This window comes from Canis lupus, chromosome 21 (assembly GCF_048164855.1).
Source record: "Canis lupus baileyi chromosome 21, mCanLup2.hap1, whole genome shotgun sequence".
NCBI classification, from domain to species: Eukaryota; Metazoa; Chordata; class Mammalia; order Carnivora; family Canidae; genus Canis; species Canis lupus.
The window spans coordinates 13416630-13429523 of record NC_132858.1 but is presented as its reverse complement, the minus strand read 5'-3'; the positions used below and the strand labels follow the sequence as shown (position 1 = coordinate 13429523).

Genomic DNA, 12894 nt, shown 5'->3' with positions numbered 1-12894 from the left:
TAAAGTACAGAAAAAATTTATTGGAAATCTCTTGAATACATTTTAAAGTATAGCTCGGTATTTCCAAACAAGGTGGGCTGGAGGAGGGGGAGGGACCCTGCCACCTGAAGACGGGTGACAGGCCCCAATCCTGTCCCCGGGGTGCTACTGGAGTCAGTCTAGGGCTCATCCCTGTCAGTGTACGGGGCTGAGGGGCAAGGGCCAGCCTTGACAGTTGCTCTGCTCCTCCCAGGCTCAGCTCAGGGCTCAGCCTCCCTGGCCTCTCACTGATGGGGTTCTAAAGGAAAGGCTGCTGCCTGTAAAGGCCAACAATCAGGAGTCAAAGAGGACAATGGCTAACAGGCCTTCCCGTGGCCTCCTCAGGAGGATGCCAGTGGCTGAGATACTGTGGTAAGACATGGGGGCAGGGGCAATCAACAGCTTTACCACGGCTTCACCCTTCTCAGCACTGGGGCCTCGGGGGTAAATCTGGATTGGTTTAGCAGGCCATGGGTATACTCTGGCCCAGATATGAGGGCCAGTTGGATACCGCTGCTGGGAACATTTCTTTGTGGCAGCAGAACGCATGCAACAGGGGCGGGGCTCAGCCCACCTGAAACAGTATCAGAGCCCCCTCCAGCATTCAGCCTTGTAGGTGGGAACAATGTCACATGCATTTATTAACAAGCCATTGAGGACCACCTGCTCCACTGCACAACAGCTGCTGCCAGTGAATAGCCCAGGTGGGCCAGGAGGAGTTTTGCCTCAGCCAGGACTGCCAGTCAGGCTGGGAGAGGGACAGGTGGCAGGTACATGAGGCTAGGTGCTTGACTGACTTAAGTAACAATACCTAAATGGTTAAGTCAATCATCCGCCTAGCTTTGGTTTCTCAACAAGGAACCAATCCAGCTAGTAAACCTCAGGGCGGGGTGCAGACCCTGGGATTAAAGAAAGGTGGTGGCCAGGCCCAGGTAGAAAGAGGAAAAGGCCCATAACCTAGCCCTGAGAAACAGGAACAAGTCCCTCCAGAAAGAGGGGCCCATCTGGCCTTCCTTGGGGCCACAGTGGGGCACATACAATGCATCATATGTGCACTGCACACAACTCTGGAGAACTGTACTCACAGAGTTATATGCATTTAGCACCCAAGACTTCCTGCGCTGCCAGAATGGAGTCAGTTACTCTGCAGAAGCTGGGAGAGATTCAAGGCTCTCACCAGGAATACGCAGAAGACTAAGGTAAAGCCTGTCGTCAGTTCAAGTGCAGCGATTCTGGGAGGTTCCATCACCCTCAGCCAGCCCTATTCTTGGATCCCACCTTATGTATATGGGAAGGAAGATCCTCAGAGCAGCAACCCAGATTCTGAGGAGCCTCCACAGAGGAGGCCATACCCCAGGAAGAGGCCCTCCACCTTCCCTAAGTGAAAACATCTAACCTCAAACATATTTTCTCTATAAAATATCTGATTTCTCTGAAAGTAATAAATATTTATCATGTCTTATAACCAAGGAGAGCAACAGGGGGAGGAAGGAGAGAAAAAGAAACTTTGCCGCAATTCCCAATGACAGAACCCTGGAGACCTAGGCTTCTGTTTCTTTCAATGGAGCTGAGCTGCTGAGCACAGCCAGCAGCCAGGGCTGCTCAGGGTCTCTGTGGAGATGGTGGGAATGGCTGACTTTGCAGTTCTCACCACCTTGGGCAAGAGGCCTGTCATACTGCCAAAAGTGCAGGCACAGGGGCAGAGAGAGGGAGGGAGGGAAGAAGACAGCAAACCAAAAGGGACAAAAAAAAGAGCCTGAAGGAGCCCCTCCTTCTTCCTCCCAGCACTGTCTCCTTCCTCTTTCTGCCTCCACACTAGGTCCGGGCCACCAGCTGGAATGTCAAGTGGTAAACGGCAGGCCGGCAAAGGGCCAGCTGCAGGGCGGACCCAGGGCAGGGGGCCGGCAGGAGGAACAGGATGACAGCCTTTGTGAAGCAGGTGCTGATGGGCGGTGTGAGCAGATGGCCCTGCCGAGGGCCCTTTTATTCCTAAAGGGTCTTCTGATCCCCAAGGCCAGGGGGTGAGTCCTCTCAAATGCTATCACCGGGCTTGCCTGCTGCCATAGAGTCTCCAGGAGGTGTGAGAGCAGGGACTTCCGGGTCCCCATGGGGGACACCAGCCTCTCCTCCACCTGGAGCAAGATGAGGGAGGGGAGCAGCTGATGAGTGGGACCACAGAAAGGGGATGCTGCTGGTACTCGAGGACACCAACTTTTACTGCAGGGTTTCTACAAAGGCATCAAACTCTCGGACATTCTTCTCGTGCACAGCCAGCTTCTCTGGTAGTGAGTCCTGTACCAGGAGGGGAGAGAAGAGCTGCTTATTCAGGTAGGGTCCTGCAGAGACAGCTGGCCCAGGCCCCTGGGCTGAAGAAGGGATCACAGGACACAGTTCAGCTCAGCACTGCTGGCCGGGACAGCAGGAGATGCAGGGCAGTGGGGCAGCCACCGGGAAGGGGGCTTGTGTCCAGCAGGGCCTGAGGGGGGCTCAGGGACTTGGCGGAACAGCCAAGGGGATCCAAGTGGGCCACATACTGCACGAGCTAGAAAAGGGCCATGCCAACAACAGGATGACACAGAGAAATTACCTTTGGCACAGATCAGGCTGACACTAGAATGAAACAGTAGGCTCAGCATGCTATAGATTAAGAAAAGTTTACGAGAGTTATTCATGACCTGTGCTGGGCAGCAGAATGCCTTGGGGGCACGTGAACAAGGCCGTCCCCACCATGCTCCCAAGAGAGTCTGACTCAGTAGGTCTGTGGTGAGGCCTAGGAATATCAGCTGAGGCAGGGGTGCGTTAGAGAGTCGAGAGAAATCAATAAACAAGAAAACAGAATCTGAGGAGTTAAGTTTAACTGCCCTCAAGTATCAACTATGTATAAAAATTTAACCCTAATCAGGTGCTGTCTGATGAATGTGTATCTGAAGAGTTTGACCACCACAGACGGGAGAGCTCCTAACTGGCACAAGGTACTGGGGAGAGGTGGGCACTGTCCCGCCCCCGAACTGGCAGGTGGCAGGCACATTGGAAGCACCAGGGCCGCTTCGGGAGGCAGGGGCGACGGACCACTCCTGCCTGCAGAATCACCCTCAGAGCCTTCACGAGCTGGTTTCTTCCAAGCAGGTTTCCAATGAGAAGCCAGGGAGTCAGTGATTAAAAGCCTAAAATCAGAAGCCAGACTCTAGGATCAAAGCTGTGTGTTGCCAGCTCAGTGTGACCACGGGCAAGTTATTTGTTTACAGGGTCGGTTTTCTCATCTGTAAATTGGGATAAGAAAAGCTACCTCTTAGGATTATTGAAGATTCGTGTAAAGCACTTAGAAAAATACCTGGTACCTAGAAAGCCTCACTAAATGTTAACAATAACGATATTGTTATAGTATTGTTATTACTGAGCATGCTTTTCTGTTTCAAGCAAATCAAGAGCAGATATTCCAATATTCCTATTCCTACTAGAGCTATTCCTCTAATGTTGCTATGGAAGGTGACATTCCCACCTCAGGTAGAAGGTCTCTGATATCTTGTGGTGTTAGAGTAGGTAGCTAGTTAGGTTTTAATAGGATGCATGGGGGCCAGCAAAGAGGGAAAAGGGGGAAAGCTATTGGGGAAAGTCAGAGGTCTATTCTGGCCAGCAGCACTCCAAAAACAAAGCCACAAGAAGCCAGATCAAACCAGACAGGCCAAAGACAAAGAAGACTGGAGACCCTGATCTAGTGAGGGAGAAAAGGTGTGAAAACCTACTCCCCAAGAAATCTTCTTTCCAAATAATAAATATCCCCCCCCACCCAGTTAATAACTGTCAATAAAAGACAGAGACCCAAATCCTGGGTGCACAACTCTCCCGAGCTTGCCAGCTCTCACTTCTCGAGTGTACTCTCACTATAATAAACTCTTCACTTGCACCACCCAACCACTGTGTCTGGTCTGGCAACATCCTGGGGATGGGCTGGGTGGAGCCATAGGACACCTGGAGTTTGTAGCTGTGCAGGGTGCTCCACTGCCCTTTGGACATGGGAAATACATTAAACATAGATGCAGGGATTAGAGTCAGTCTCAGGACATCTGGCTAAGCTTGAAAACTGCTAGCTGAATCGAGAATGAGCCCTTCGAGGAAAGGGCAAGTACAGCAATACTCAGGACCTCATGTTTCTTCTGCCCTGTGCCCCTGGTGTCTGCCTGAGAAACTGAACAGCTGAATGCAAGAGCTACTGGAGCAGCTTGGTTTAGTGGCCAGAGGCAGCAGAAGACCTCAGACACTGAACAGCAGGGATGGGAAGTAATGGTGAGCGTGGACAGAAGAGGAGGAAGTCAATGCAAGCAATTTCAAGATAACGATTGCCAGGCACAATGCAAACCTCAAGTGTGATCAACAGACGATAAGGATCTAAAGTATCTCTTTCCTGTTACAGGGAGGTGTGGGAGTTGGGGGAGTAACAGGAAGAAATTTCTAGGCCTTTGGAACAGGAATGACCATCAAAAGAGGATAGGAGGTCACAGGATGAGGTAACCCAGGGAAAGGGGTTTCCATACCAAGTCCTCAGCCATGGACTGTGCCCCGATATCTATGGAGAGGCTGCTCAGCTGAGGAGGATTCTGAAATTCACGATAGAAGGTCCCCAAGTCCATCGGAAGAATGTCGTCTTTAGAAAAAGCCGGTTTCTTCAAAAACAAGACAGACTCAGTTTAGTTTGCCTTATGTAACAGAAGAAAATCAGGGGAAAGAAGCTATGAACAATCCTCTTTCCTTCCAGTAATTATCAGAGAAATGGTTTCTCCAGGTTCATCTTAGGGAAAGGAATTGCTATGCCTTTCTCTTCTGGGCAGCTGAGCTCTAGTCCTGGTGCTATACTCCTCTCCCATGGTAAGGTTAATATTCCCTTCCCTCAAATTCTTTTCCTTAGCAAAGAGTCATCCACTCAGGCAGGAATAGGACCTACATGGATACCACCAGCAATCCTCATTTAGAGTTGAATTTCAACCCAAGATATGGCACAAAATGCCTTCTTGCTCATGGGCCTCCAAGTGTGTCCCCAAGCAGGGTATGAGGGCAGGTTCCCCACATGAACTGCACAGCGAGATGCCTACCTGTCCCATCCCCTCTGTCTAGACCAGCCCATTTGATCCTTGTGAAGGAAGTCCTGTCCAAGAACCCTGGACGCGTCTAGGTTTATTTCCCCCATGGCAGCAAAGGTCAAGGAAAGTGATGGCAACTTACGAAGTCGATCATAACAAAGTCATCATGGGTATTGCCACTGCTGCCCCCACTGGAGCCATCAGAGTGCAGGCTGCCCTGGAGAGGAGATTCAGTCTCTGGGGAATCTGGAGGATTCACCTGTTTCAGAATAAGGTGGAGGTATGGGCTGGTTCATGCACTGGGTGCAAGCTGCTGTTAACAGTCAAAGGTTTTGTAAGGGAACCAACACTGGCTGAAAATCTATAAGCCCAGGAGCACAGCCAGTGGTCTCTGAAGGAACAGTGCTTTGTCCAGTAAGACGACAAGCACAGCACCATCTGACTGTTAACTTTAGTCAAAGGGGGACTCACCATGGGATCAGCATCCTCCAGCTCCAAATTCTTGGGAGCAAACATGGCAAAGGGTATGTCCAGACTGGTCAGGGTCACCTGAAAGGACATGAAAATTTTAGTGCCCACCCCTGGCTCAGCTTACAGGCTTCCTCCGTGGCCCAGCAGATTCACACAGCCAGGCTGATCACACCATCCTCTGGGTCCTATCCTGTCAGAGAACCCTGAATCTCCCATCTCCCATCATATACCCACAGCATAAACAGGGGTAGCGCTACCCATGACCCTGGGAATCAGCTTTGGAAGCCTGACCCACAGCGATTTGGTAACTATTCTGCATTGCAGAGCTGAGGGGGAATTACTTATTTTGAGGAAGGCTGAGATACTGACACTTCAGTGCAAGGTGTCTGTACCAAATGGGGCCCAGTCACCCTCTCCTATGGGAGGCTTATACGATCACAGAACAAAAGCTGTGAACTTCTTCTGGTGGGGGTGTCACAGGTTATTAACCCTCCTCCAAAAAAATGTGCACGCAGGTACGCACGTGCGCGTGCAAACACACACACACACAATTTTGCATGTAGTTTCAGGGGTCCCACAGACCCTAGGTTAGGAGCCCTGTCCCTCAGGCCTCATTCTAAGGGCTCAGATATTCTCACAGGTGGTAGTACCAGAAAAATCACCTGGTTGATGGGCTTGTTGACAAAAGCCCCCACTTTTCGGACAAAGATGGTCTCCAAGACATCGTGGGGGGATGCCCGGCCCTCACTGCTGTTTGATACAGTTTCAGTATCCTCGCTGGAGAAGAAAGACAGTGTTGGTACTCACTCTCAAACCACAGCAGAGCCTGCTTGGTTCCCATAAACCTGTTGGTAAGGCTGCAGTCCAGGGCAGGAATGTCCCCCCCACCAACCTACCCACATGGGAAATGGCAACATGGGGTCTGGCTGCTGCCACTGCCACCCTCTCTTCTGAGTTGAGAGCAGAGGACTGCACTACTGGAAGCAACTAAAAATGAGGCACATGTGAATGAAACTCAGTAAGCTGTGTAAAGCTTACATTAAATTTAATCTAAAATACCATTGATAAACATCAGTTACCAAGCATATAGCAATCATGCATACAGGTAAGCAGTGCTCATAAACAACTGTGATTTTAACATTAATCTACGACATAAGCAGACTCAAGCTTTAAGCCTTTCTCTGCCTTCTTGTTTTGTTATCTAAAATTACCGTAAGAAGGAATCATTTACAGTGTTTAGAGTTTATAGCACCATGTTAAATTTAAGCCTTACCTCACAAGAGGCAGTGTCATTATTCTAACTTGAGAGTCCCAAATTTGGCTCTTTAGATAGCCAGAGCTTTCTCCGCCCATGACGCACGGGCTGAGGTCCTATGCTCCATACCACATTTCTTCTCATCACCCCCAATCAACCGTCTGTTCAGCAAAGTCTTTTAATGACACATTTCATTTGGCTGCCCATTTAAGAACCCCCTACCGCAAAGAGATAGGGTCCTCTATCTCTAGCTGCTCCCAGACATGCCCTTGGAGTCAAGGCTCAGAAAACTAGAGTGTAAACGACTAACAGGATCTTCCTTTGGTTATCGGGGGGGGGGGGGGGGGGGGGGGGATAAAAGGATGGAAATTTGGGAAGCCAGGAATGAAAGTCGTTATTTTTTTCTGATGGATGCCACAAAAAGATCTTCCTAAATAATTTCCCTCCTACCACTCCACTGTGGGAATGTAAAAAAATACCAAAAATTTCTATTATCCACAAATTCATTTAGGATGTGATGGGGCAGTCAACGTCTGATCTCCGGGGCCTTGCAGTCAAGGGAGGGCAGGGCAGGTCGGGACAGCCGCATTGTCCCCGGGCAGAACTCCGATATAAGGGCAAGAGGAGCTCAGCTTGCGCCTGGCCATTTTGTGAGCTACGTGCTCTTTGGCAAATTTATTTAACCCTCTGAGGTCTTCTCATCTTTGAAAAAGTAGTAACAGTGGGGACTTGCGCAGGGCAGGAGTGTGAGAACCTTCATGCTCTACCTCATCACTGTCTTCATTAATCTGAAATTTACAGAATATATCACTTCTGTAATCAGAAAAGACAAAGATTTTTACAAATCTTTAATGAAGACAAACAGTTGTTTCTAAAGAATCTCCATGAGGGACTAACATAACAGGGGGGAAAAAAATCCTAACTACCAGCACAGGTACACAGCAGCCCCCAACTTTAGGGTCATAGCAAACCCCCTGCATGGGTCCTCAGGAAACACTGAGGACTGACTCCAAGGGAAGAAATCTTGAGCTGGGAGAAACACACACACACACACACACACACACACACATCCAAAAGGCTCCTTCACCGGATGAGGGTGATAAGAACTAGGCCCCTGCTGTTGGCTATTAACAGCAAGCCAGGGGCTGCTTCCTTACATACCTGACACAATATAAGGTTGTTATGGAGGACTTTAAGAATTCCAAATTTGGGGTCTAAGTGCCAGGCCTGAAGCAATGCTGAAAGCAATTCTTTACTGACGCCCAATAAGCATATATGTCAGGGAGGATGGGTCCCTGGGTGCCCAAGCAGCCATGCTGTGAACTCACCTGCTGGAAGGTGTGACAGCGCAGTGGGCCCCGTCAGAAGGGGTGTAGGTTGCCAGTCTCTCCTGGTCAGCCTGGGCACCGTGAGCAGGTTGGTTGGGAGCAAGAGGTACCCCACCTTCCTTCCCGGGAACCATGAGCTTTGGGGGAAAAGGGAGGAATACAGTGAATAATGGCAGTGTCAGGCAAGAGGGGAACTTGGTCTAGGGCGGTGGTAGGTGCCTTGGAGCTTTTCCACTACCAGTGCTGTCCCCAAGTGGGCGGGAAACCTCGGATCTACGTCTTCTCTGGGACTCAGCTAACAGGAGTCATGCGTGGTTAAGGACTACAGAAGGAAAGGAAAGAGAGGGAGAAAACACTTGGAAGCTCTTCTTTCCTTTCTGAACTCTAGGAGGCCCTTTCTCCTGGAGTCACCTAGGTCCGTAAAGCTACACAAGAACTTTGTTTCAGAACACTTAGCAAAATAGTGGTGTGTGAAGAGGCCCCTCAACTGCCTTGGGGCAGGGGAGGCAGCACAGGAACCCCGGGGTCGTCCCCATCTCTAAAGATACCTGGTGAGGGTGTGTGGTGTTTAGGCCAGCAGCAAACACTACTGGGTAAGCCAGGTCAGCTGATCCAACGCCCAGGGCAGCAGGCTGATAGGAAAGGCGAGAGCTTGAGAGCTAAGCAAGAGAAAAACAAAGAGGGGCAGAGGAAAGGAGGAGGAAAAAGTAGGCAATCCTAAAGTACGACTAATGATCAAGGTCATGGAGAGGTAAAGAATGGATCCCAGCCCACATCCTCACAGTGCGGGGTGGGGGCGGGGGCCTGATGTTAAAGACAGACCAGGCCATTACTCTGTGGCTAAGAAAGCAGAGACTTGTTTGTAGTGGGACTGACATTCTCAGCTCTGCAGCCTTCCAAAGGCCTCAAATGAGTTCCCTGCTCCCCCTTTCCCCAGGGGCTCGGCTAACTGTTGAGGTTTCCAGCCCAGCCGACTGGCAAAGCACAAGCCCGAGCAGAACTTGCAGCCAAAGTCATTGGTTTTTCCCAGGTCATTCTATTTTCTCCTTTGTCCTTGAGGTCCCTTTGAAACAGAAGGCGTCTTCCCTAATCACACCCTCCATCACCCCTGGGTATGGGAGGGTTCCTATTTATATTGAAAAAGAAAGAATACCACTCTTGGATTGTTTATTTGGAAACAAGATATAAATAACTCCATGTGTTTTTTACATCAATGGTAGGAGGAGGGGCAAGCGAAACATCCTATTTTGGGCTGCTGTGCTATGGCTGCATCCTGTTAAAAATCAATTACCAAGCCTCAAATAACTCCCAGGAACACTTGGGGACATTTAAATAGCTATACCCTGTACTTTATGTATAATTTTTAAATAAAAAGATGCCATCCTATTATATCCCCTTCTTCCCAGTATGGACTCACTTGATGGGAAAAGGCCAGTCCTGCCATGGGGACCCTCAGAGTGTCCGTCACCACAGGAGTAGGGGTCTGAAAATGTGCCTTTGTGACAGTAAACACACACTGTGCACAGATACACACAGAGACAGGAAAAACAAGAGAAGAAAACAGAAAAGGGACTTGAGAAAGAAGTGAAAACAACTCCGGAAGGGGTGGTAGCCATGGAGGCCAAACTGCACGATGGAAATCGGGAGTGCAGCAGGGAGAGAGCAGCATGGCTGCCTTCCTAGAAGGACAACTTAGAAGGGTGTGAAGAAGATACGTTTGTCCCAGGGGGCTCCACTGCATGCTTGTTGCCCTGATGAGCAGGTGGAAAACAAAGCTGAGTCAAGCTGTTATGACTTGGCAAAAGAGGGAAGCCCAAACCAAGCATTAGTGTGTTTTTAGTCAAAGGAGGGTGGAAAGGTGTTAGGGAATGGCCCCCAGCAGCAAGGACTTGAGAGCAGGTGCAAGACATGCTGAGGATAAAGATGCTCAAGTTACAATGCTAGAACAGAGACCTTTTCCTGGGGACCCAGAATCTGCAAGGACAGATGTAAACAACTGACGTCTGTTGACTGGAACTTTAAATGCTCAGGTCCAGGGTGCCTGGGAAGCTCAGTCAGTTAAGCATCTGACTTAGACTCAAGATCTCAGGGTCCTGGGACTAAGCCCCACATTAGGCTCTGTGCTCAGCGGGGAATCTGCGTCTCTCGCTCTCTGCCTCTGCCCTCCCCCTGTTCTCTCTCAAATAAAGATATGGTGGATTTTCTTCGTTTGTTTTTAAATGTAAGCTCTATGTCCAATATAGGACTTGAACTTACGACCCGGAGATCAAGCATCACTACTTGATCTACTGACTTGATCTACTGACTGAGCCAGCCAGGTCCCCCTTCTCTCAAATAAATAAATAAAATCTTAAAAAAAAAAAATGCTCAGGTTCCCAGCTGTAACACTTGACTACACTATCTGAGGCAGGATGAATGGTTGTGTATAGGTGTAGGCGTGTGTGTGTGTGTGTATGTCTTATAGCCCCACATGGTGAAGGAGAACTTGATGCAGTAAAAGCTGGGGCACTCTTGGATTTCAAAGCTAATTATGATTATTTTGAATCTTGCTGTTCCACCTTTAAGTGTTACCAGTTAGCTAGTTAATGCTTAGAACTGGAGGTTGGACCTGAAATCACAGTAGTAGGTACAGGGTCACAATTATTTCTTGATTTGACTCTGTGTCCACATGACACAGCGGTCCCTTTTTTGTTGGGAAAACAAACACCACATTAACATGCATTTACTGGACTCTAGGAAAAAGCTCAAACAGAAGTTGAACAATTATGCAATTCCCTAGGTTAAACCAAGGAAGAAAGTAGTTCAATATTTATAGGAATGCTGAGGAGACCTGCTGGCAAATCATTTTCTCTCTCTGTTCTACCATTAAGGTTGAAAATGAAGACTACTGCACCAAACTGTAATAAGCCTCGACTGGAGGTACTCAGAGGGTAGTGACAGGGCTCACCCCATGGGATGCTCAATGTTGATATGATCTTGATAGGGTCGATTTTCAAACTGTGACAAGACACAGAAGGTAACTGACACCATGAGAAAGATAGGCTCCCCTTACACAGGTCATAAATTTTGTGCAAACAGGAGATGTAGGAACTACTTAACTTTCCCTTACTGTTGGGGTTGTGTCAAATTTCCACTGTACCTAAGAGACAAACTGATTTGTTAAGGCCCAGCCTCACCATCCTCATATCTCCCAAGTCACAACGTCATTTACTATTTATGAATTTATCACTTATAAAACAACATAGGGGCACCTGAGTGGCTTAGTCAATTAAGCACCTGCCTTTGGCTCAGGTCATGATCCCGGGGTCCTGGGATCTCTCAGGATCCTGGAAGAGAGCCCCTTGTCAGACTCCCTGCTTCTCTTTTCCCCTCTAGCCCTCCCCACTGCTCATGTTCTTGCATGCTCTCCCTCTCTCTCAAATGAATAAAAAAATCTTTTAAAAAATTTAAAAATAAAACTTCGATGAACATCAAACTTAACATATTCACATTTTAATTATCTAAAAAATAATCTACTTTCACCAAAGTGCTCTGATGGGCTTGCCCCTCTTTTTGGATCAGTATTGCCCTATGTTAGTTAGTAAGAGTGCCAAAAGTTGCCCCCTCCCAGAGCAATGGTGACATTCATGCCTATATACATTCATGGAAGGAGGGGAGTAGCAATTCCCACCCCCTACTCATCCAAACCATCTGGGCAACCTCTAACTCTAAACTGGGACAATAGAAATAATAGTGACCCATGGATTTTGTAATTTCCTTCACACACATTGAATAGGTTTGTTTGTTTGTTTTAGCTTTCTTTTTTTTTAAGCTAACTTTTGGGCCTAACTTCTGTTTTTTTTTTTGTTTTTTTTTTTCTAACTTCTGTTTTTTAAACAGATTAGAACCATAATTTTAATTCAATATCTCCTAACAACTCAGAATGAAATAAATTTAAATATTTTCTTAATTAAAAAACACAGAAAACAAAAATTTATGGGTAGTAAATTAATTTGTTGGGCTCCAAAAATAAGATGGTGAAAGGGGATAATCTGGGACTAGTTGAGGGAACAAAAAACTGCATCAGGTCTAGAAGAAACCGTCTAATGTGAAAGTTGAAGAGGAGGGGAGTGATAAAGATGAACACCCAGAGCAGGGAGCTGCAGGCCATGACGTGGGAGATGAATGACTCAGGGTGGAAGGGAAGAAATGAAAAAAAAAAAAAAAAAAAAAAAAGGAAGAAACGCGCCCTGAAATTCAGTCATCTGGCAACAAACAACTCCTTAGATGAAGCAGACTTGGTACCACGCACATTATACAACATGGTCTCACAGGCATGTCCGCTTGGGAAGCTGGGAACCTCGTCTGGAGTCTGTTTCACTGAAACTGGGTTTGACACTGGAGATGGACTCAAGTGGAAAAGTTAATGGTTAAAAATGTTCAGATAAAGAATGCAGATAGCCAGAAATCTGTGTCAACTATTAAGAAAAACTGCACTGCTGGTTTCTTACTGGTATTCTATGTCAAATAATTTTTGTTTTTTTATGTGCTCCTTCCATTATTAGAAGCCATATTTACCAATTCAAAAGCGAAGTAGCTACCAAATTAACATGAGTAGGATAGAACACCTCTCTGGTATCAGAATGCATTTGGAATTTTGTGACTTATTTTCTAGGGAATTTTAAGATGTCTCCAGGAACGTAAAGGTTACATGTAATCTTGTAGGTTAAGAATGGTTACAGACTAGAGGGGCACCTGGGTGGCTCAG

At 47.7% G+C, this 12894-nt stretch overlaps 1 protein-coding gene across 25 annotated transcripts in view; it reads right to left on the bottom strand.

Moving 5' to 3' along the window:
- ATG13 (autophagy related 13) overlaps window positions 1–12894 on the bottom strand; it is a 52387-nt gene continuing 39493 nt past the window's right edge. For 9 of the 25 annotated variants that reach the window (XM_072790718.1, XM_072790710.1, XM_072790711.1 and 6 more), the window contains 8 exons: window positions 9565–9663; window positions 8696–8806; window positions 8148–8284; window positions 6227–6341; window positions 5565–5642; window positions 5236–5352; window positions 4551–4679; window positions 1–2310 (listed from right to left, as the gene is read on the bottom strand). In XM_072790718.1, coding sequence (XP_072646819.1) covers window positions 2233–2310; window positions 4551–4679; window positions 5236–5352; window positions 5565–5642; window positions 6227–6341; window positions 8148–8284; window positions 8696–8806; window positions 9565–9663 — 864 coding nt within the window. In that variant the 3' untranslated portion in view covers window positions 1–2232. Of the gene's footprint in view, window positions 2311–2517; window positions 2656–3123; window positions 3279–4550; window positions 4680–5235; window positions 5353–5564; window positions 5643–6226; window positions 6342–8147; window positions 8285–8695; window positions 8807–9564; window positions 9664–12894 lie in introns of those variants that run through there. The other 16 variants (XM_072790728.1, XM_072790730.1, XM_072790731.1 and 13 more) reach the window with 10 other exon arrangements.